General features: G+C 37.1%; 1 protein-coding gene across 3 annotated transcripts in view; it reads left to right on the forward strand.

Annotated features, from left to right (window-relative positions):
- Window positions 1–25,597, forward strand: part of IGF1 (insulin like growth factor 1) — a 418,876-nt gene that overhangs the window by 333,569 nt on the left and 59,710 nt on the right. For all 3 annotated transcript variants that reach the window (XM_044087739.1, XM_044087740.1, XM_044087741.1), the window contains exon 3: window positions 23,348–23,526. In XM_044087739.1, coding sequence (XP_043943674.1) covers window positions 23,348–23,526 — 179 coding nt within the window. The remainder of the gene's footprint in view (window positions 1–23,347; window positions 23,527–25,597) is intronic.

Genomic DNA, 25,597 nt, shown 5'->3' on the forward strand with positions numbered 1-25,597 from the left:
TGAAAGTACAGAATTCTTAAGATTTACATATGAATATAAAGAGAATGGTATAAATTATTTAGACACATACATTCAAAAGGACAATATTTCTTTTAAATCTAAAGTATATAGGAAACCGTCTTTCAGTAATTCATATTTATATTTCACCAGTAGTCACCCCGTACAACAAAAAATAGTATTATTAAAGGACAACTTATTAGGATAGCCAGAATGACATCCAACAAGGAAGATGCTGATGAAGAATTATTGACAGTAGCCAAATTATTCCAAGAAAGGGGGTACCCATTAAAATAATTGATGAATATGTTAAATATGTAAGGAATGAATGTGGAAAGAAGTATAATCCCCTGTTAGGTAATCCATGTGTTTTGAGTGAGGATATACATAAGAGGGGTGAAGAAAATAAAGAATTTGAAAGAGCTATGGTGGTTTCTTTTGGAGGTAAAGCACATGAGGTGGAAAAAATAGTGAATAACAACTGGGCTATTTTAAGAAATAATCCGAAGTTATGGGCTGTCGTGGGCTCTAAACCAAATGTTGTATACAAAATAGGACCTAACTTGAAAAAGTGTTTTGAAGGTGTTCCAAAAAGTAAGGGAAGGTATGGTATGTTTAGGTGTGGGAGTTGTTCCCAATGTAAATAAATTTTACTAAAGAGAATACTTTTATAACTAATTCTTTAAGGACCATGATGAGATTTGAGAGAGGTAATTGTCAAACTACAGGGGTGGTCTATTTAGCTATGTGTAAATCCTGTCCCAGTTTTTATTTTGGTAAGACTGAGAGATGATTAAGGAACAGGATATATGAGCATACATATCAAATAATAACTAAAAATATGAATAATGCTTTGTTTACGCATTCCACAGTTTGCCCGAATTTTTCTGAATTTGAGTTTGCAATTTTGGAAAGAGTGTTACAAAACCCTAGGGGTGGCAATTTTAGAAGCCACATAGAAGAAAGAGAGGTTAGCTTTATAACTAACTTTAGACAACTTTATAAGATATCTGATTTCCTCATTCAAACTGTGAAAGGTATTCTTCTGCTGAGAATGTTCCCTCTTGTTCTTAGACATTGGTTTCTTCCTTTTGTTATATAACATATTTATACTTGAGGTCCACCAGGGGTGGCCTGTTTTATTTGGGAGGACTTGGTTTTGATCCATTCAGGTACAGCCGAGTCTATACAATAGTTTAGGTGGATATTCAGGGCATTCCTGTACTCCTCTGCATAGGAGTCATTGTTGGCTGTATTATCAGGGGGTGTGAAACTTTTTATACCATCACATAGTAGGCTGTAGTTTGCTTTGGAGAAATGTTTCAGTTTTTTTTGCTTCAGTGGGGGGGGGGGGTGTTAGGTCTGATCATTACTTCAAACGAGAAAGATTTATGGTCTGGCCTTACCAGGGAGGGCAACACACAGAGAGTAGTGCAGTGACTCCCTATAAAAAACAAATTTATGGCTAGAGGAAAGATACTGCGAGTTCCTGGTGAAAAGTCAAACATAAGCACTTTCATCCACTGACAGTATAAAATATGAAATTCATCAGATGCAAAATAATTTCAAAAATTCGCAGTATAAAACCTTTTGCCATACCAATCAAATTCCAAGATAAAAAATGACATCACCTGCCCCTCCCCTAATTGCTTTAACATAACCATCATGCTTTTAAAATAAACCAAAAACATGTTATAAAATCTTAGTTCAGATAATATTAGTAAACATTAATAACCATTATTAACAAAATGTAAATTCTGGTAATGCAAATATAGCATATGCATCTACTTTTCTTCTTTTCCTTTGAGCTTTTCCTGTTAGGCATCTACTACATTCCTTGAAAAACAAAATAAAAAAAATAATAAATAAATAAACAAACATGCAAAGGAGAATACTATAAATATAATCAAGATGCAAAAAAGAAAAACTTAAGCTTAAAAGTTCACTGTTTATACTGTCAGTGGACGAAAGCACTTATGTTTGATTTTATTTTGTTTTTAAGTATTTGGATAGTAAAATAAATAAGCTGTTCACCTAGAACTCACAGTGTCATTCCTCTAGCCGTAAATTTGTTTTTATTGCATTTGTCTTGTTGTGGTGCTGTTGTTTTCTGCAGTGACCCCCCTATGTTGGTGAGTACTAAGTCTAGGACATTTAAGAGGGAATAGAATGATATGTGCAAGTTCTATTCAACTTTGAGCAGGATGTGTCATAATATCATGTTGCACAGTTGGTGCAATCACTCTGTATATCACTGAGGTTGTTTCGTATTAAATGGAGGGTATCATAGCACATCAGGACAGCAAAGAGATGGTAGGTGGTCTGATATCTTACTGCTACTGTTACTGACTGCTGCAAGTCCCCTCACACCTGCCACCCAACAATCACTTTTAAATGGGTCAGGGCTGTGCCTGGGTGCATTGAAATTGCACAGCTTGCATGAACCCTGCACCTCATGTGCAACTTTCTTCATGAGTTGGAGGGGTTTATAGTTGGTGCCATTTAGGAGTTTCACCAGAACAGCAAGTAGCATACTGTGTGATGCAGATTTTATCAATTTTCATTTATACACGCTCTGCTTCCTGGAATGAATAAAAGAACATCTACTCCCTTAAGCATAAATGTGTGCTGTTTCTGGTCATCTGTTTATGAATCCCACCCAAAGTCAGTAGGACCAAAGCTGCCAAATAGCAGGAACCTTAGAAGAGGTCTGTGTTTAGTAACTCTATACTGTAAAGAATTCCTTTAAAGAAGTAATTAAAAAAAAATCATTAAATGGTCAATGCTAAGTAGCTAAGTATGACACAGGATACATTTTCATGGGAGTAGTCAGTGCAGCCTCACTACCTATGTCCATCTGATAGAAGGCAGCTGCCATCACAATTGCTTCTTCTTCTTCTTTTGGCTTTTCCCAGTTAGGGGTCACCACAGTGGGTCATCTGTCCGCTCATGATTGGCAGTGGAGTTTTACGGTGTTGAGTTGCCAGCCCAGTGCCCAACCTTACTCAGAAGGCACACATATGCATGCACTCACACCTAGGGCCAATTTTAGAATATCCATTCCACCTACTGCATGTCTTTGGGATGTGGGAGGAAACTGGAGCACCCGGAGGAAACCCACGCAACCACAGGGAGGACATGCAGACTCCACACAGAAGGCAACCCAGCCAAGAATCGAACCGGAGAACCTCTTGCTGTGAGGTGACAATGCTAACACCTGCACCACCATGGCTGCCCTGATAATCAAATATGCCAGCCTCTAAGCATTAGCCTCCACACTGTTATGTGCTAAATGAACGGCTTTGTAGAGCCCATGCCAGTATGGAGTGTAGGAAATATTTGATGTTACGTAATTCTTACTGTTTCAATCTATCTATGTTTGTGTGATCTGGGAGTTGTATAAGAAGCTAAAAGTGTTAGAGACACAGACCCCCCAACTTGTTATTTTTTCAGGATTTGTGTGACCTCTCACTAAGGGACTATTTTAATGTCTTTTGCTGATTTACACCATACCGTGTGTGGGACTTTTGATATGTGAGACTGTTTAGTGTTGGGGGGACTGTGATTTTTTGGGAAATTGATTAGTATTCCCATGAAAATGTATTCTGAGTGTGAAGCAGAAATGATTTACACTTAAAATTACAATTAAAAAAGTTCATTTGACACAGTATGTATAATATGATTGAGACTGAGCTATCTTGAAGAATTATTCTTCTTCTGAATTCTGGTGATCTTGGAGTTAGTATATAATTATATCAGGGGTGTCTAGGGCAGTCACCGAATATAGTGTGGTGGGGAGGCAAAGCCCTTTCTCCCTAAAAGAATGCCTTAAATGTCTTATGGTGAGTTTTGATTTGCATTGACGACCATTATTTATGATCATACTAAGTATTAATCAAAAGTTCTTCATATTTCTGTTATGGGGACATGTTTGTTCACAAGTATCTTTTCCTGCTTGTACAATATAGAGGTCTTGCCAGTAGGTCCAGGTTTTCATGAGATTTTGCATTTCTTACAGGATCTTTTCTTGACTAATGCCCTGATTCCAAAAGACCTGCTCTCAGTGTCAGTGACCACTTACACTGACAACAGGTGTTTTCGAATCAGATCCCCATAGTAAGCAAGTTAATAGGTGGACCTTACACCAAAGTAAGTCACTTACATTGAGGGCAGGTCTTTCAGAATCAGGGCACACTTAAAATGAGAGCAACTCTTTTGGAATATGGCCTTAGAATTTTTGCTACAATGATGAAATGGAGACTACAAATGTATTCTGTTTGGTATTTTTTTTTTCAAATTGTAACATTTCAATAAAATTCAGTTCACATTTTGTAAGTATGAACTTGCCTGGTTATTATAAAATCAGTTCCTAAAACCTAATATTCTTACTTGTCATGTCTGACTACCATTTATTTTGGAAGTCATATAGTTCAGTGACACACAGTTGACTGAAATTCAGTAAGTCCAGACTTGTTCCTGAAAAGAGTACTGATGAAGAGTACTAGGTGGTATTCACTAAGATACGTTTCAAAGGGCAAATTTAGAATAAGTCTGTTTTGCAAAAACCTGCACTTTGCCAGTAGTACTTGTGATGTGATTTGTGGAAGTCACATTGCTGCAATGTTCCATAGTACGAATTAGCATAAGGGATTTAAATCAAACTGCAAAGATGTGATGCTCTCCAGGCAAAAGGTCTTAGAGGGCCCTCATACCATTTGGCTGGGCTCACTGCATATCATATAATATTGTACCAACTAGCAGACACCAAGGTAGTATAATGTCAATAGGTGAGTGGCCAAAACACCTGCTCTCTGTGCAATAAATTACTTTATATGAATATTATTGGCAGGGTTTTGGTTACTAGACCACCAGATGCTTTCTCATATCCTGCAACTACTTCCTTCCTGCAGTGCTACTACCCACAATGCATTGCATGTCACAGTGTAATACAATATCTACACGAAGTGTGCAGTGCCTTGGTGATGCATAATGATATATTTTTGTAAATAGTCACCAATGCCAAACTGCAATAAGTGTAAGTTAACACTTCATGTCTATATTTCAATAGAATAAGAGTGGCATAAGTTTCCTTCTGCTACCCCACACTACTCTGTGGGACATGCCCTATCACACATGTACTCAAGTCTTTCAACAACAGGCACTGTTATGACTCCATCATAGTACATGTTGGTGTGAACAACTTGAGACATACTTCACTGGACTATATGAAAAGAGACATGGCTCAGCTCTCTGATTATGTGTCTCAGGCAGGTATGGCTCTAGCCTTAAGCAGCATTTTACCTTCACCTAGGATGATACCTCAATACAAACAAAAAATTATTGATTTCAACAACTAGCTTAATTTCTGGTGTCATTCAAAGGTGATCCAGTATTTGTCAGCCTGGGCTGACATGGTCGACAGACCTTGATGCTTTGCCAGAGATGGTCTTCATCTGTTACCCCTGGGATTTTGGTTACTGGCTAAGGCTCTTACAACCCCCATAGTGCCTTTTTTAGGCAATGTCACAAGAGCAAAATTCCCGATGTAAAAATACCCTCTAAAAACAACCTCAAGGTTATGCTGCTAATCACGAGGAGTCTAAACCAGAAACTGTACTCACTGGAAGCAGTCCTCACCTTGGAAGATGCTGACATTTGTGCAGTCACTGAGATCTGGTTTAAGGCAGCTGAGAGCACCCAAGCTACACCAGGTTACATTTCCATCCACACATTCAGGCCATAAACTGAAAGTGGGAGAACTAAAGGAGATGGTGTATCAATATTCATTAAAGATAAATACACCTCTAGATTGGTTAACCAGCATGATTCCCTTGAATTACTTCAGGTGCAATTGACTGTAGGTAAGACCCCTATTTGGGTCATTGCCAGCTATAGGACCCCCTCCATGAATCAGGACATCCTTTCAGACTTTTTGGATCTACTTGAGTCGATCAAGATACAACCAAACACCCTGGTTTGGGGTGACTTTAATTACCCATCCATTGATTGGGTAAATTATATGTGTTCTAACACACTTGCCCAAAGGTTCCTGGACTTCTCTAACTTCAATACCCTGTACCCGCTGGTTGACATACCCAGAAGGGGCTCAAACATCCTTGATCTGGTGCTTACCAACATTGGGGGGTTCACTGCACCACCCCCAAAGTGTGGCCATCCCTGGTGAGATCTGGACACAGATCAGTCTAGATAGAAGTAACTATAACACAACCCCCCCCCCCCTTTAGCAATGACTAGACTAAAAAACTTTTCAAGGCCAACTACAACCTCTTACATGACAGCATAAATAGCTTCATAACCCCTCCCCCTACTTATGGAACAGACTCCTATGCTGAGTTATACACCAATGCTTTGTAAGAGTACCTGTACAATTGTATTGACTTTGTCATACCTGATAGAATCAAAGCAAGATATTCAAGGAAAATAAACCTGCCTAGTGGACAACTGCCATTAACAGGCTATACAACAGCAGAAAGAAATTGATGTATAACAGTAGCAAGGAATGGTCTCAAAACTAGAAACACTTCATCCTCAAATTAAACAAACAAATAAGACTCCTAGTGAAGTCCCCAAAGCTAAAATTAGCTTCCTTAACCAAGGATAACCACAAAGTGTTCTTTAGTTACATCCGTAATCTCAAAGGTAAGGCCCAGATTTGTGCTGAAATCATATTTAATGGCATTTCATATGCAGAACCTGTAGATATAGCAAACATGCTGGCTGACAGGTTCAGTGAAAATTGCACTCCCCTGTCCCCACCATATATACCCCAAAGCATCCGTAACACTTGTCCTCCACCAAGTAACTCCAAAGATCAGGTCTAAAGCACCCTCTCCAAGACCAAAAACACAGCCTCTATGGGACCAGACAACATCCCGGTTTGTGTCTTACATGGTTTAAAATAGGAATTAGCATCACCATTGGGCATGCTTTTCAATCACAGCCTAAGCACTGGCTTCATACCAGCAGAATGGAAAACAGCTACCATTATGCTTTGCACAAAGGGGGTGCATCCATGGATCCTGGGCACTATAGATCCATTAGCCTGACCAGCCGTATCTGCAAGTCCATGGAACAAAGTAACAAATATATAGGAAATCTCCAACCACTTTGGCTTTGTCTTGCACAGATCATGCCTGTTAAACTTGGTGAACTACTTTGAGGCAGTCACCAAAGCCCTAAACGAGGGCAAATCTGTGCATATGGCCTACCTAGAATTAGCCAAGGCCTTTGACATAATCCTCCACTTAGTCATCATTGATAAACTCATCCAGCTGGGTATCAACCCATATATTGTCAGGTGGGTTGCAAACTGCTTCACTGATAGAACTCATACGGTCAAAATAGGGGACTCTACCTCCTCTAGCACACCCATAACCAGTGGTGTTCCACAGGGATCGATTCTGGGACCCCCATGGAATCTACTTCTCTGAAGCACAGGCTAAAACTAAAGGACTGTGGTTGGAAAAGTTTGCTGATGACTGCAAACTGAGAGTGATCACTGAAACCCCTAGTGATGTCAACATCTTGCAAGATGGTCTTACTCAGACTAACGACTGGTGCCAAAGTCATGATCTTAAACTTAATGCAAAAAAAATGCATTATCATCCACTTCAGCAAAGGTGATGTTCCTGCAAACTACCACATCAATAGCAATACCCTAAGCAAACACTCAGTGGTGAGAGATTTGGGCACACAGGCTGACAGCAACCTTAACTTCAATCACCATGTCTTTACAGTAGTACAAAGGGCATTTTATATTGCTCATCTCATAAGTAAGGGCATTGCCTCCAGAAAAAAAGAGGTTATAACCCCCCTGTACTCTTCCTTCATCAGGCCAATAATAGAGTACAACGCTCCCTTTGGTATGTTCCTTTCAAAACATCTGCAGCAACTGAAGAGACCACAATGGTTCCTTACAAAGATAATTCAGGGTCTACAAGATCTCACTTATGCAGACAGACTGAAATCATTGTCACTTCACTCTGTGTCATACAGACTGCTCAGAGGCGACCTGTGCTTTGCATATAGAGCAATCTCTGACCCAGCTTTGATGGAAATGCTGCACATTCGCAAGTCAAATGACACATGAGTTACTCACTCAAAGGACCTTGCCCTGATATGTGACATCAACAGAGCTTGCTGGATAGAAAGATTTGTCTCACAGAGGTTGGCTCACCTTTGGAACAAGCTTCCTATTCACGTTAAACAAAGACCCTCATTGGCCCTATTTAAGCATAATTTGGACAATTGGATGGTTAACCTGAAATTCACCATGGAGGTTCCACCTGTGTCCCTCTGGGGCCATTAGCCTAGTAACCACCTATGATCCTATGATCCTATGATTATTAATGCTATACTATGCATTATGAAGGCATGGGATACCAGATATGTTTAACAGAGACATTTTCTAAGTGAAATGGAATTGCATCTCAGGTAGCTTTCACTAAACAAAACATTTAGACCTGTCATTAAGACACAGCCCCATCACAATACTAACTTCCCAATAAGGCAGAATAGCTGCATGCAAATAATAATGAAGTAGGAGGATGTATAGGGAGAATGCACCCTAAAATAAATAGTAGTGTTTCCTTCATTAAAGCACTGTTTTTGGTGAGCTGTTCGTGATTTATTGAGATCCAGTGAACAGACTGACATCATGCTGTAATAAGCATATTTGTATTATTAATGGTGAGAACTGGATAACAGTGTAGAAACCAGCAATACAGAAGGCACAGAAACATAATAGATGATGTCAGATAATAATCATTTGACCTCACCTAGTCTGACCAGTGTACACTGCATCGTGAAAACCGACTAGTATAACTATATTTACTATCAATCACATGAATTATATGGATTTTACTATGACTGGTGTGGTTTACCCATGAGGCTGAAGCCCTTTGGGGCAGATAATACAAGAAGTGAAACAATCATCCCCAGGGGGTCATGTGATGAACATTGTTATGATGCAGGGTTTCTTATGCATGCACATTTCTTTATACATGCATCCATTTTCACTTGATCATGTCAGTGGAAATGTGCTTTGCAAGTACTAAGTATGTGCACATTTCTTGAAGTGATTCTATACAAGCATTACACGGGTGCAGTGTTTATGTCATTGTGTGATTAAGAAGCTTGTAGTTTTTTTTTTTATTTTAAAGTGTATATAAATTTTTGATTTTTTACAAGATTAAAAGAAAATGCAATGGAGTCTCATTCTAGTCTGTGAGTGCAGGTCTTTCATTTTTCTGTAGTTTAGAATTTGACACCATGCTGGCAATGGCAGTTTTGTTCTGTGATCTCTTAGGCAGGTACTTTTATAGTCGTAATGCAGTTACCAATAATACTAAATTCAGTCTAAACAGAAATCTACTTTTAGTAGATATTTATACCATTGTATTTTTTGTCCTTTGCAGTATAGTTTATATATCTGTCCCTCACACAACTATTGGAATGCTCTGCCTTACATGGGACACTTGTCATATGTATTCAAAATAAACCCCTAAGACATCACCCTCACTTTCAAATTATAACCGCATTTGCATACATATTTTTTCTCCCAAGATGTTTCCTTCTTGTACTTGTTTGCCTTCATTAGAATATTGTAAAACAATTATAATGTCTCCCTTTCTCCCTTCTTTCCTCAAGAGTATGCATTTTCTTTTCTATTAACCTATTTATATAAGACTTCTGGAACAGGTCATTCCTCATCTTAGCCACCCACCTCTGAATACCTTCAACACTGTTCATTTTCTAGCAGAAAAGCACTCTAGGACAGCTAAGAAAATACAAAAAGAGTTTCTACAGGTGCACAATATGCTTCTTCTCTGTATGGAAGACTCCTCTGCTTGGCCATGATAGTGACCCCTAGTCCTTCTTTTTGCCTATACAAAATGATTGTCCCCATCTAATTCATGTGAAATAAATATCCCAGCTCTCTTCTCACATTTGGCATTGCTAGTATTTCCCCTAGCCATTAGTGTTTTACCAGAATGTTCTATCTAAGGTGCACTACCTAATATTTCACACATTAACTCTGGGCTTCCATACTTCAGACTACTTTTGTGATTTTTTTTAATAGTGCCACTTTACCTTTTTCACTACTTCAAGTATTCATCTTCTGCTGCAGATTATAGACTTGCATTTCTTTTTTGCCCATCAACAGTGCCGCCTGCATAGATATTAAAAAAGGATCAGTCCTTGTACTGACACCTGCAATAAATAATTAGTAACTCCCTTGCTTTAGCAAGATTTGTTTACATATAAATCAGACATTAAAGAGTAGAGTCAATGTGCACAACATTCATCGCAACTTGATGTGTTCTGCTATGCAGCTATTTTATACCCTGACTACCACTTTGTCACCCCTTGAAGGCATTTTAATTTCTGTATTAATTGCTTTGTGCACATAGCCATCGAACTATGTGAGCATAATGGTAGCTTAGTGATAGTCTGGGAAATGACATTCTGGTTGGGGGTAGATAAGGGTGGTAGTGATGAGATAAAAAAAAATATCTAAATGACAGGTATTTGTAAAATAAAAAATAGTTGCTCCACAAACTAATGTTGACATGCCTGTAGAGTTATATCACTAGCAAAAGGATGGTAAAGAAATGGTGTGGCTATGGAGGATGTCAGAAAAGGGCATCTTGATTTGTGATACATTATGGTATGAGGTGGGTATGTCCTTGTGGAAGTAATAGCTGATTCCAAGAGTGACTGGAAAAAGGGGTTCAAAGAATAATTTTAGTCATGGAACTTAGGAAGTCAGTGTGATTCCACCATGATATGTTTCAGGAAGAGACAGTTGGCTTGGGCTTTCCCAAGTGATAGTTGAAAAGGGTCTTCGAATAATTAAAATGCATAGGCTATTGTTACCTTCATCTAAATATAATTATGAAAATGCGAAATACAAAAACTGGTATTTCTTCCTAGTCTTCTTTTGTGAAATGGTAGACGCTTGGAACATAATTATATAAGTAAGGAGCTTTTCGGAAGAGTGTTAGCTTGCACTCTGCAAAATGATTTGTTTGCTGTTTTTTAACCATTTTCTGTTACATAAAATGATCATTTAAAATATCCCACTCTATTGATTTATACTGGATCTCCTTAAATGTCAACCTAGAGAGTCTTTTTTTCTGCATTCAAAATTTGGGTATTAGTGAAAACAATGAATTGTAAGGAACATTTTATATGGAATCACACTTTCCTTAGCCAGATTTATTTATGTAGAGCAAATGGTGAAGTGGAAGGAACATGGCCTCACATATTTTTAGGCAGTTTTGTCTATGTATATCTCAAATGTTAAAGCACAGATTCACACTATTTTCATTAATAATACCTTTTTTACTTATTAGTTAAATTATAGTTTTCAGTATGTTAGTTGTGTTTTTGTTGGTACTGACTCTTCTAAAGGATATTTCATAGATGTATTGCTATTTTGGCAGATGCTTCATTTTGCAGAAATGATAGATTTGGCTTCTGAATTGTTTGAAATGGCACTTAGAAGCTATGTGTCCTAGTGGAGATGAGGTCCATACTGATTGCTTATTTCCCTGGAAATATGGCAGTTTGGGTTTCATTGAGTGCTTGCACCTTGCCAGATCATGCTGTGGTATATTAATTTAGTTTGATTTGAATGTGCAGAAAGCACTGAGATTTGGTCTTTTCAAAACGTGGAATGATATTTTGAGGAAGTAATTTTTCTAAACTCTGCTTTCAGGTTTATGTTCTAGAGATACATCCTTTTTATAATACATGGTATGATTTTGGTGGCCAGATAATAAACACAACTGCTTTATAAATATAAATAATTTTAAAGACTCAAAAAAGTTATCATAAAGAGAGAACTGGAAAGCTGGCAGTATACTGCAAAAGACAGATATTTGGGTATATAAAGAGAAAAAGTAGGTTTATTTTAAGGAGGAACTGAAAAAAGTTTTATTGTTCTTAACTGTAGGAATTTTGTGTAAGAGAGAAAAAGAATTCCTCTCTAGAAGGCTCTTGACAGAGGAAGAGACTATTTATCACACTTGTTGATTACTTAGTTTTGAGGTTTGGGAAGGGAAAAGATGCTGCAAAAGTTGAGTATTTTTACGGCTCAGGCATCAAAAAATGACCAAAAAATAATACACAAAATATATTCACCAGAAACCACCATAAACCTCCAGTAAGTGTTTTTGTCTCTCGTAAGGTTCTTCAGACTGAATGAATCAAAAGATAGCAATACATTTTATACAACCACTAATAAAAGAATTCCAACCTCAATTAAATAATTAATTAACTCTTGCCTGCATTAGTCCCTATCCCTCTTCTTTTTAACTATATCTTAAAATTCTCCCTGTCATTTACCCCTGGAGGGTTGCTAGCATCTAATCTCATTTACCAACAATATTCCCTCCAGTCTAATTCTTCTTCTGCATCTAATCTATTTTAAAAAATCAGGTACCTGGTCAAGAACTAAAATACTCAAATAGTGCTTATCCCATGCATTGTTAACATCTTCTGTCTTAGTGTTAATTAATTATTTAATTGATGTGAGAATTATTTTATTTAGTGGTTGTATAAAACATCTTGTTATCTTTTAATTCATTCAGTCTGAAGAAGTCTTATGAGAGATGAAAACGCTCAGTGAATGCTTATGGTGGTTTACGGTCAATACATTTTGTACATTATTTTTGGTTGCTTTTGATGCCTGATTATATTTTTTTATGACCTGCAAGTTCCATTCTTTGAGAGAGATTATTTTTTATGGCTCAGTTTTACTAAAGAGCAAAGTTGAGGAATATCACTGGAATTTATGCAGTGCATTGTATGGCTCGAAGCGAATTTTGCCCATCTTTTACCATTTTGGAAGTATAGTTGGTAGATTAGTAGGCTATGAAAGTTAACATACAAAGTGAGGCCAGTATTTCTAGCATATTTTGTAAGCATTTTTCTGTTAACAATCTCATGTGACTGCTTAAGGAGCCAGATAATCTGGCCGATCACTACTTTTGATTATCCTGCTCTGTATATTTGGAGGAACAGAAACATAAGACTTCTAAACATCTGCATCCCTTTAATACTGATGAATGTTAAAGCATTAATAAGGTATGACTGAAGTATTTGCAGCCACTGCTAACTTTTTACAATCAATGAAGAATAGGCTACTGGTATTTTGGGAGGAGATATCATGCCTTGCATGAGTTTTTTTACATCATTCAGAATACATGGATAGTTGCATAGCTTATTATGGGATTTGTACCTCTGTAAGTAAGTACCTTCAAGTAGACTTTGTCACCACACCAATGATAAATAAAATGCATCTCATAAAGTAAATTCAACAATATCTGCCTTTGCTCATTCTTAGGAACAGGGTTAAAAAACGTTTTTGTATGTATTATGTTACTACATATTCGGTTTCACCTTGTAAAAAAATTCTTACATATAGACTGCCAGATGCATGATTCTGTCTTCTTTTATACTTTCAATGCTGTTGTTGCTGTAGTAATCTCCTGTGATGATCGCCCTCCTTTAATTCTGTGCTAACTTCCTCTGTGCTTGTATTGGCATTGATGTGGGTTGTAGCTGAAAAGGGTCCTTGGATCATTTCCCCTACCCAGTTAACAAATAAACTATGAATGGGTGGTACATGATGGGTGTTTATGCAATGTAAGGACTAAAGTAAAGTTGTCTTTTTAAGTCCCATGCTGCTTATTTATTTTGTTTTTATCTGAATTTGTTTTTCTGCTCAGCAAATATTTGTGAGCTCATTGTACCTATGCCATTGAGTTTTAGGTTATTTTTCATTGGACACTAACCTATACGAATGATACTTGTTTGATAATAAAATAGAATGATGAATTGTTTTTATTAGAAGTTAAAATGGATGCAGCATTTGGAGGTGTAATGGAACTTACAGAAATAGCAAAGTATGAGGAGAAAGATGGATATAATTTGTATTTCTTTCCTCTGTAAATGGTTAAGCTTTAAAAGATTTCTTTTGGAAAGAGTGATGAACAACTGCATAAGTGATGTCTGTATTACAGGAAAGTTAATTAGTTATTGATTACATGATAGGGTATAAGAATAAAAGGATAAAAATGAAATTTGAATAGAGGTGTGTTTTTGGATGCTGTCCTGAAACCAGATGGAGAATCGGATAGTACTTAAATGCAATAAATGCAAGCTTTTACAGTAACTACTTTAGACAAAAGTGACTATTGCTTCTCTGCACACAGGGAAACGTAGATGAATTGGAGCCAAGGAACATTTGAGAGATTCATTATTTAGCTACCCCCTCTAATGCCTTTGTCTGTATAAGGTTGTAAAAATATTTTAACTCTAGACAGAAATATTTCAGAATCAAGTCTTTTAGGTTGCAACAACATTTTAGAGATAGCAACTATGTCTGGATTGTAAAGAGAAAGCCATTCATGATGAAGGAAACCTCTGTTGCCTAAAATGTATGGAAAAATATGAGTTAGCTGTATGCCATCAAAGTGGAGATACGTCCTAGTGATGCATGAGTAATTAAGGCTGGCTCACAGGAGATGTTATTAATGATATGGTTGCATAGTATGAGAAAAGGAAAAAGGAAGGAAAAGATTTTAGCTTTATTTGAGTTGGAGAGGTTGAATGTTTCTATTTTTTATTGTATTGGTTAATTGTGTTGCTTCAAATTTTCATACACATATGCAACATTTTGATGTGATATTTATTTATGTGCATTTTTTTGCTCTCTTCATCTTTAAAAGTGAAGGAATGAAAAGTGTTGTGATCAGGAAGAGTCACATTTTGCATACAGTTTTAGGTATTGTTTTTATTGCAGTTGTATCTGTTGTGTGAAACAATACCCTCTCTTTTTGACAAATGCCATGAAATAATAAGCCACGGGACATCATTCTAACATGTCATCTGAAGGACAGTATATCAGCAGTGCAAGGTCCTCCTAACACCACAGTACTGGAGCATGAATTCAAGCACCTAACGTGGGAGTGTTTGCAAAAAGAATGATTATTTTCAAGTGCTTGGCAAAGCTTTCTTTACTCAGTAGAAAAACGTCACCTTTGTGTCACCACTATTGATCACTGGAAAAAGAACGGTAGGTTCAGTGGCCTGACAGCCATTAAAGTACAATAAAAATACAGGATGCATAACAGCTCACAGTCTGGGCAAAGCATACTTGATAATTTGTGTTCCTACCTGCTTTGAAATCAATGGCCATCCATGAGTCCAAAACAGATACAGAACAATTATACAGCATAAGAAAATGCCACCCCTCCCTCCTCACATAAGAAGGATTATAGCTATTGGTTTCAATCACCATTAGAAAGGATCAATAGATGGGGTGAGAGATACAGACCACCCTAAATGTTGGTCTTTGCTCATAATACATTACGTTTAATTTATTAATACAGAAAAAAATCTGTATAGTTCTATGTGGTCCTATACAAGGCATAGGTGCATGTAGTAATGTGCGCACAAATGGCATAGCTGCAAGTAGTAATGTGCCCACAAATGGCATAGCTGCAAGTAGTAATGTGCGCACAAATGGCATACATGCATATAGTAATGTGCTCACAAATGGCATACCTGCATGTAGTAATGTGCGCACAAATGGGTACCTGTAGAAAAAAATATAATTTTTATAATGTGCTGTCTTTTTTATTTGCCTCATCAGCTGTCTTTTGCAAATAATACCTAATCCACGTTGATCAGACCAGCATTTTATTTATTTCAAAAAATCATTTGTGAAATACTATAGTACCTTTGGCACCATGTTCACTCACTCTTTCTACAAAAAAGTGTTGTGTCTCAGCATTTTAGCCTGTAACATACAATGATGTAGGCTAACAGCATAGCTGGATGCCAGAGAAATAAGCAGTCGATAGCTAGCTGTATCCTATATAGAAATGGTACTTTGAAACTCATAAATGTCACTCCCATAAGGTGTGAACCAAACCAAATTACTTTACCTTCTCATTGTGCTCTTAGACTGTATATTTTGATATGAAATTAGCAAATAATAATAAAAAAAGAAAATACTTAATGAGGGATACCAATGCTATGTGCTAAATCAAAATTATGTCGCAGGTGATTGAAACTATTTTTAATTTCTAAGTAGCATTTGCATTAAATTTGTAAGAAATTAGAGATATGTAAATTACTATCTTGCAAAAGAAAAAAAAAACAATGTCTAATTATTCTTCTGAAAAAAAACATACTTGGTCAAATTCAGCTTTGTTGGTCTTGCTAGTAACTCCTGAAATGTGGAGACTAAATGACAGAAAATCTGGACTTCCATATATGAAGTCTGAGATTGCCATTTCTCAAAATATTCCCTTTTCCCTAACATCAGCTGATCTTGGAGTTGGTATATATAAGTTTGGGGGGTGCAGAGAGGCTTTCTACACCCTGACAAAGCAAGTTTAAAGGAAAAGTGTGATGTCCAATATTCACTCTTCTGTATTTTCAATCTTTTTTTTCGGTATCTTGAGAGATGGCAATCTGAGTTTGATAATACAATAAGGAGTTTTCGATCTAGATTATGCATCATTTATTGGTACATGTAGGGAGTAAATAAATGCCGAGTAAATTAAATATTGATCATATCAACATCATTAAGAGAGATTTTTATGTGGTATTAAATTCTTATAAATAAACTGCTTATGTCATAGGCTTTGCATTATGCTGTAGCTTGAAGGGATGTGGAACACAACTAACCAAAATGGAAGCAGCAGCATGAATCCTTTGCTCCCAAAAATCTAGAAAATAAGAAACATATTATTTCAACTTAAAAACATTCTAATTCTACAACTATTAGCCAAGAAATAAATATATTAAGGCATTTATGAATGAATCCACCAAGCAGTAGCACGAAGACACACCAGATGAATATCCTACTCCACAAAACAATCAGTAAAAAGAACTTAAAATGAAGTAGGATAAAACAATGACCATGATTCTAAAAGAAAACCGTCTTTAATAAATATCAAGATGCACAAACGTAAGCACTTTCACAGTTACACAGACTGATTCATGATAGAACTAGATTGGATGGGAGACATGGGGACGTTAAAAATAGGGTCTATATTATATAAATGAAATGGCAAAAGAGCAAATGCTCTTTCATCGACAGATAAATGTCGAAACCATAAAACAGCGAAGTTACGGAGCAGCGATTTTTTTTCCCAGGGAAAAAAAATCACTGCTAAAAAAAAAGATCTAAAGACAAAATAAAGTGAGGGGCTTTGCCTCCCACACCCCCCCCATGTGGGTGGCTGTGCCCCGCACTTAAATATACCAACACCGAGATCACACCACAGTGGAGGAAATGGCAATTGCTGTTCCGTAACTTTGCTGTTTTGTGGTTTCGGCTTTTATGTGTCGATGAAAGAGCATTCTCTTTTTTCTCATTTTGTTCATTTAATATAGACCCTAAAAATAGGACTGAAGTTAATGAGACTCACTGGATTATCAGACTGAGAGGTGACAGTGGTCGAGGCTTGACTGATAAAGTTCCAATTAAACCTGTCTTAAAAGCCAGACCCTTGCGTAGATAAAAGTTTTTTATGGGATTGCTTGTATAATATTAGTTAATACATGTTTTTTATCAATTTTTGCACACAACACTATAAATATGCTGTATAATATAGTTTTCTATTAAGATTTATTGAATGTGACTGTGAAGAGATAACTATATTTTTGTGATGGATTTAAAACAAGTGTAGTTGTTCGCTATGTATTTTTAATAGTGGTGACATTTCAAGTAAGCATGGTGGCGTTTAGATGGTATCTCTTTAAATGTTCAGTAGCAATTAGTAATGGTTTACAGCTGAGTTAAAAGCAATGTATATAATGCATGAAGGTTTAGGTTAGTAGTATCGTCTGATGAATCAGTCTGTGTAACTGTGAAAGCGCTTACATTTTGTGCACCTTGATAGTTATTAAAGGCGGTTTTCTTTTGGAATCATGAGTCATCGTTTTGTCCTACTTCATTTTATGTTCTTTTTACATTAAGACATTTACCTTCACTCAATTTGTCAAAATCAAGTTCAATTCATATCAGATGGAGCTTGTTCTGGGACATCCTGATCAAGTCAGCCATGAGGTTGTGTAACGAAAGAGGCTCTATACTTGGTCTTGGGCAATAAACTTAATAAACTGACAGCAAGGCTACCAAGGGCTACCTGACACCACAACACTTAAGGCTACTGCAATGAAAAATTCAGGGCTCCAAAGCCTGTTTTCATGGAACTGGCTATATTGATTCAGTTCAGCCAACTCTAAGGGACATAAGTCTATGTCTAAAACCACCAGGTTGCCATCAGAGTATTGCAATAAAATGTATTTAAACTTGAGGAAAAGGCATGTCTGGAACAATTTTAAGACTTGGCAGTCGAAAGGAGAGATTGGAGAGGTCTGTTATGATAGCACTCTTGGAACTGTGAATTAAGCTGGTTCTAAATCTTTTAAGAGTGCAGTGCTTCCTAAACCCCCAGGCAGACCCAAATCAACCACCTTGACAGGTAGTGCTCCAGCTACTAAACTTCAAAGATAAAGAAGTAATATCAACAGCTATAAGAGAGGTGGAGGTGGTTTACTCTGTGAGGTCAGACTTTTCTAAGACTTTTCACCAGAGATTAGAGAATGAATGCAGCAATATTCCCTTATTAGTAAGTTACATTACAATAATAATATCCCTACAGAATTCTGAGTTCTAGCAGTACTGTCCCAGAAATGTCAGAACAAATGGGTGAATTCTGATTTTCTTGATGCTGTTATGAAATTCACCTGCAATGCCTGTGCACTGAGTCTGTACCTAATCTAATATCCATGCCAAGGAAGCCTTTACCACTGGAGCTCAAAGGGAAGTCAACTTTTACTCGGATTAAGATCTTTAGACCATGTGGCACATTTGGTGCAAAGCTGGGATCTGGCAACCCCTGAGTAGTAGCCTGAGAAAAGACTTGAGGATTGAGGACAGATTCAAAAAGCCTGACCACCCAGCAATGAATGTAGTGGTCAGGCATCTCTTCTTGGTGCTGACTGAGAACAGGTTTGCTTCACTAGACAAAGAGGAACCTTCAGGTGAAGGACACAGCAGTAACCTATATTTCTGATAAGGATGATGCCTAGCCATACCAAAGGAGTGAACCACACAAAACATCACCTTTTTGCAGAAAACATGTTTAAGAAACTAGAATAAGCACTCTGTAAGCAGAAGAAGAAAAGGAGTCAACAATTTAATACACACATTGAACACCTGTGATTGTATTTAACCATTCCTTGTGTATAAGGGACCCTAATAGGACCTATTGCTTCATGCCCGTGACCAAGGAGCAAAATTGCTGTGATGACCACTGGGTGCTGCCACTTATGCCCTGATTTTATTTGCCATTTGTTTAGTCTGCTGCTCAGAAGTTGCATACCAGCATACGACATCAGGAGCTGACTGTGTTATCAGATTACAGTTTAGACATTACTAGCTTGGTAGTACGAGTGTCTGTTAGCTGTAAATGAGTACACAAAATATCACTGCTATAACTTTAAATATAAGCACTATTAATCTTAAGACTAAATGGAATCATTTGAAAAGATAACATAACCGTGTTGCTGAAAACACCCAGGAAACTGAGACAATATTTGATCTCCTTTCCAAGGAAACCTGTTGTAGGCAGTTTTAGCCAAATCATCCAAATGTACGGTAGCAGCATTCATAGGACTGGGACTATGCTGGGGGGATTACTGACGCCCAACATGACAGAGAGGAGAGATTGACTAATGGTATATCAACTCCTGCTATGATATATGTTTACAACTACAATGTTTCTAAATTATTAGAGATGTTTTAGTGTATTTTGCAATTTTAAATATGATGACATTCCAATGCTCATAGGAGGGATTTCAGTGAGATATTAAATTCTGCCCTGGATAGGTCTAGACTCACCAAGAGAACCATACTAAAAGATAGCTTAAATACTTTAAGCCTAGCAGATCCCATGAAAAGTTTGGAGGTGGGTGAGTGGGAGGAGGGAATGTACCACTCTTTACTTTCATAGTGGGAGGAAGGAATGTACCACTCTTTACTTTCATAGTGGGAGGAGGGAATGTACCACTCTTTCCTTTCATTGCACTGAGCAAGAGTTCCCAAAGCAGCTTGACTACTGGCTGTTCCCTCATGATGGACAAATAACTTAGCATATCAGTCCAGCCATGCACCTCGTCAGATCATCAGGTAATGCAAAATTTCCAAACACTACGTCTTAAGGAGAAGTTAGGATGAGAAGCATTGGAGAACTGATTTACTTGTACTGTATCATCATGAGGCAGCTGCAGAAAAACATTGAAATAAATTCCTGCTGAATACTATACCAGTTTTCACATGTAGGGAAACATTTAAAACAGGTTTGAAAGTTAATTACACAGCGGCTAAGACAAAGTATCATTCTATGCAGGATCAAGCAATAGAGAGCTTGACAGTAGATATACAAGTGGCTTTTGCAAACCATCTAACTACAAAAAAAATAAACAATATAACTACAGAGGAAAGTAAGAATTAGCCACTGAGGAGGTATACAGAGCCAATGGTCACCTTATAAAATCTATCATGCAACCACACGCTTTGGAAGTAAGCTGGTTACACTGCTAGCTCTCCTGTCGAACTACAGGCAAGACAGTTATGCTAATCCCAGCTATTAGGTCAACAATCCTCTCTGTACTAGCCCCAAAGAAAACTTTGATTTGGTAATGAATTCTATTGTTCTCTTGAGAAGGCCTAAGTTTGATGACAAACAGAAGATGATGAAATTCCTAGAGTTCTTGTAGTTCCCTCTTCTTACAGAACTGCGAGCTGAAGAGCTAGTGAATCCTATATCTTTAAGGGAGGTGTAAAAGGCAACAACTACCACTCCTAGGGGCAAAGCAGTCAGGCTGGATGGTATGACAGCACAATTATGCAAGGTCATTTCATTTGACAATTTCCTCTTTTAAAACTGTTTGAAGAAGTATTAATGAGGACAAAGCCCATTATTCTTAAAAGTATCAAAGATAGTTCAACTTCCAAAACTCATAAAAGATGCATGATAAATAGATAACTGCAGGCCAGTAACAATGATCAAGAAGAAAGCTATGTTTTATGCAAAAACCTTTCCTAAGGAAATTGAGCCATCACTTCCCCCCTGTTTAGTCACCTTCACAGACTGGTTTATAAAAAGGCATTCAAGTCAGGTTACACCCTTGCATTAATCAGATATATGCAAACCTGCACAAAGTCTTTCACTCCAGCCTTGGTACTTTTTCATATATTCAGAAAGTCTCCCTACATCTTTTATGAGGCATCCAAGCTTTATACACTGTACCATATAGAACAGTACTAGCCAGTACCCTGCTATCCCAGCCTTTATCCTTGATGAGAGATACTTAGCAAGGCTGTCCAGTGTTACTAGCCCTGTTTACCCTAGCAATCAAACCATTGGCTCAATGGATACGGAATCATGCAACATTAAAAGCCTGATGCTCTTTAGGGAATGAGTTGGGAACCCTCTTATTTAAAGATAACTGCCTTATTTTTATCAGAATCCCCAGTCAATGATCTACATATAAACAATAATATGCTGAATTCATTTTACAATGTTGGGGGTTAAAGGTGAATAAAAATAAAACTCAGAAGTTCTCAATTAGTGAAACAGCATAGGTGGCTCTGAATGGTACTTAAAGTATTGTATCTCCTCAGACATTTCCTTTCTAATAATTGGTTATCAAAATTTTAAAAAACTAACATTTTATTTAAATAGGAATACATAAAGAAGGAAAAATACCTGGATGTGCTTTATACAAGCTAATTAACCAAGGAGGAGCTGGACGTCCCATATTAAGCTTTTCCATGGAAAAATCTGTATTCATAAAATAGTTACTATATCAACAAACAGACTCCTGTCATGCGCAAATATAGAGACAAGAATATGGGATGGTACTACACATCTAGCATTCAGTTAGTATTACAAAACTATCCTGCTCATCTAAAGTCATGGCATTGTACTGTGGTCTCCCACTTGGCCTGAAGTGTCTTCCTAAACAGTACAAAACTGCAGCATCACTGTAGAAGGAATTTACCCATCTGCAGGAATCTAGTTTTAAAAGCAGGAGAATTATATGAAAGACTTTAGCAAAACCCGGTATGCAAACATTGACTAGGTAATTAAAGTAAGGAAAGCATTTACATTTTTTCAGTTACAAAAAAAAAATTCCAGATCAACCCGCATGACATCTGGAAGTACTACCAGCCATGGCATCCTTTTCAATCATCACTCCTGAAATGCATACAGAAGGAGAATCCTCAATATCCCCTCCACCTACCATGGCTGTTAGCAAGCCCCCCTGAAAGCCTCAGCTTTGCTTCAAAATAATAGTATGAATATGAATGCATAGCGGATGTAACATATATAGACTTATTTTACAGTATCACTGGTGTTCAAAACGTCGGCTAAAGTGAGGATGCAAGCTTATTAGAATACTCAGTAAGACAATTAAACTAATTGAATATCACCAGAAATTTGTTTATGCTGCCTACTGACCATGATGAAAGTTATGAAATGATTTTCTAGTCAGGATTCAGTGTAGATGTGTGAGTAATTTAATGTCACAACTAGATCTATGTATGTTTTGTCATATTCCAGCAGTACAGAGAATATGGTAGGTGGCATATCAATGCATGGAAATACTTTTAAATTGCATTGAGTCCAGACAGCGGCTGAAGCCTCGATCCTGTAACTACCTATGCCACTATATGCACAGGCCTGCTTCAATTTTCTGTCAAAATATGTCTGTAGATTGCTTCTGATGGGAAACCGGCCAAGACCATATCTAAGTTGCATTATATTTCTCATCTGTTCATACGTGTGTAAATACAGGCAACCCCATCAAAAAGGGAGGGTGGAGGCTTCATCAAATAATTTGTTTCTTCTGAGAGATAACTGAAAAATGTTTATTGACTGAACCAGTTACAATATGATAACAAGCAGTAGATGGTTAATAGCTCTTCAGACAAATAGGTCTGCCTATTATTGCAAGAAATAGTCTGCAGAGTTATTTAAATAGATTCAGTTTAATGTTCTATTCTTGTTTGCTTCGTGTTACAGGGCATGTGTGTTCTTTTTTTAAGTGGTAATATGGAATGTTCTCAGTTATATGTAAAGTGTGTGCATTTATTCAGGTATCACTATTAATTACCTGATATATGTTGTCATTTATTGTGGTTTTAAAATAAAAAAAGTTGGAAACTAACGGCATGCAGTACTGTTGCTGGTTGATCTCTAATACTCATTGCATCCATTTCTTTACACAGGCAAGCAGACCTACGGATCCAACGCAAGGCGAACTCCCAATAAGGGAATTGTGGAGCAATGCTGCTTTCAAAGCTGTGCCCTGAACCAGTTAGAGATGTACTGTGCACCAGCAAAGCCAACAGAGTCTGCACGATCTCTGCGTGCCCAGCGTCACACTGATGTGCCAAAAACACAAAAGGTATGTCAGCAATGGACACTGTCCATGTTCTGCATCAACTGTTGAACACTAATGGCCATTAATTAATACTGTCCTAACCATTGCTATGAAGCAAATATAAATACAAAAATGCTTATTTTCAAAACATCACTGTAAATCTATTATACTGTACTTTGTCAGTTTTATACTATACATTTTCATATAAAAGTATTGAGACATAAAGAGTGGATATTTTGACAGGTCTGAAAGTAAAACTTGCTTCCAGCTGTAATGTGCATATGTGTGTGTGTGTGTGTGTGTGTGTGTGTGTGTGTGTGTGTGTGTGTGTGTGTGTGTGTGTGTGTGTGTGTGTGTGTGTGTGTGTATATATATATATATATATATATATATATATATATATATATATATATATATATATATATCTATATAAAAATGTATTTATTTTTTATGCCAGTTTTCACTAATGTATATGTATTTTCCATTCTTTTATTTGTGGAGCTTTTGTCCACAGGCCTCTGCTAAAAATGGATAAAATTATTGGAATTTCCCTTTACACACATGTCAATAAATACATAATAAAATAAATATTAGAAATTACCTTAGTTCACTCAGGTAATAATATTTATTTTATTATGTATTTATTGACATATGAAATTATGTTAGGTCACTCAGGACTGCGGTGGTGGTGCTGCGGTAGCATTGTCGCCTCACAGTAAGACGTTGTCCTGTTCGATTCTAAGCTAAAAGCTTCTTCTGTGTGGAGACATGCGTGAATGGGTTGAAGGTTGTGCGTCAGAGCTGGCAACTCAGCACGTAAAAATCTACTGCCAATCATTAGCGGACCGAAGTTCCGCTGTGGCGACCCCTAACCAGAAAAAGCCGAAAGACACAACAACAACCTTAGTTCACTCAGGACATAGTAAGCTTGCAGTTTTTTTTTTTTTTTGTTAATTTAACTGTAGCAGTTCTTCTACTGCTATGGTGTTCTGCATCTAGTTTTTGATAAAAAGTTAAACAAAATGACATCAGATAGTGTTTAGTGTGTTGTGGTTTTAATGACAGAAATTTGGAGAAATCTTGCAGTTCAGACCAGAAACCATTTGGCAGAGCTTCTTGACAAGTGGTGAAAATTTCCCAGCATTAACACCAACCAACATATTATAACATGAATGGGACATGATGTATTTTTTAGTGAGTAGCTTATTCTGCACTGTCTTTCTCAGAACTGATAAGTCATACATTACAGAACCCACAGTACATTTATAAGTGAGTATGAACAAATGTTTCCATAGAATGGGCTGCATTTGTTATTGAGTAACTGGTTTGTTCACATAGTGTCTTAAAATTATAGGGAGTTAAAAACGAGAATTGACTACATCATTGGAATCTGCCTATTCATCACCTTCAGTTATTGCTGTTCTTTGCTAGAAACACCTTCAAACAAATTATTATTGATAAATACTGCACCTTCAAATAGCTTTGCCTTCACTCTTGAATTCAATAACCTCAGACTTCCTTATATTTGCCTGTATGCTGAAGAGCAAAAGTCTCTCTAGTGCTTGGGGGAAGGGAGAAGGCAGTTTTGCAAACGCTGTCCACTCATCAAACATTGCTTGTGTTACCTGAAAATTTGTAGAGCAACTCCATCTGCACAGAGGCCATGTTCTACAAAACTGTACTAGAACAGAACAATGTTACATGGCTGTATATCATGAATTAGTTACAAGTACTGTAATTATTTGTGTGTAGGTATAAATCATTGTAAACAGCAAAAAACAAATAGGCTTCCTAGGGTTAAGAGATGACATTATTGTGTCATGTAGAGATTTATGTCATTTCCTTTTTATTTTTTTTTTCAGTTTGTTTAGTTCTGTGTCCTAGAACGGCTAAACTGCTATTGCTAATTTATATAATCTATCTACACATTCTAGTCGATTTTAAACTTTTTATTTATCCTTCGTTGCCCTGGTTAGTCCCACTAGACTAGTAGCCTCTTTTCAGGGGGGAGACCAGAGGTGGTATTTACAATACTAGGAGAAATTTGGACAGGTCATAGGGGAGTTTCCCCTTCTCTTTTCGATATGTGCCATGG

Source organism: Protopterus annectens, chromosome 11.part0, assembly GCF_019279795.1.
Source record: "Protopterus annectens isolate FY-2018-M chromosome 11.part0, PAN1.0, whole genome shotgun sequence".
NCBI classification, from domain to species: Eukaryota; Metazoa; Chordata; order Ceratodontiformes; family Protopteridae; genus Protopterus; species Protopterus annectens.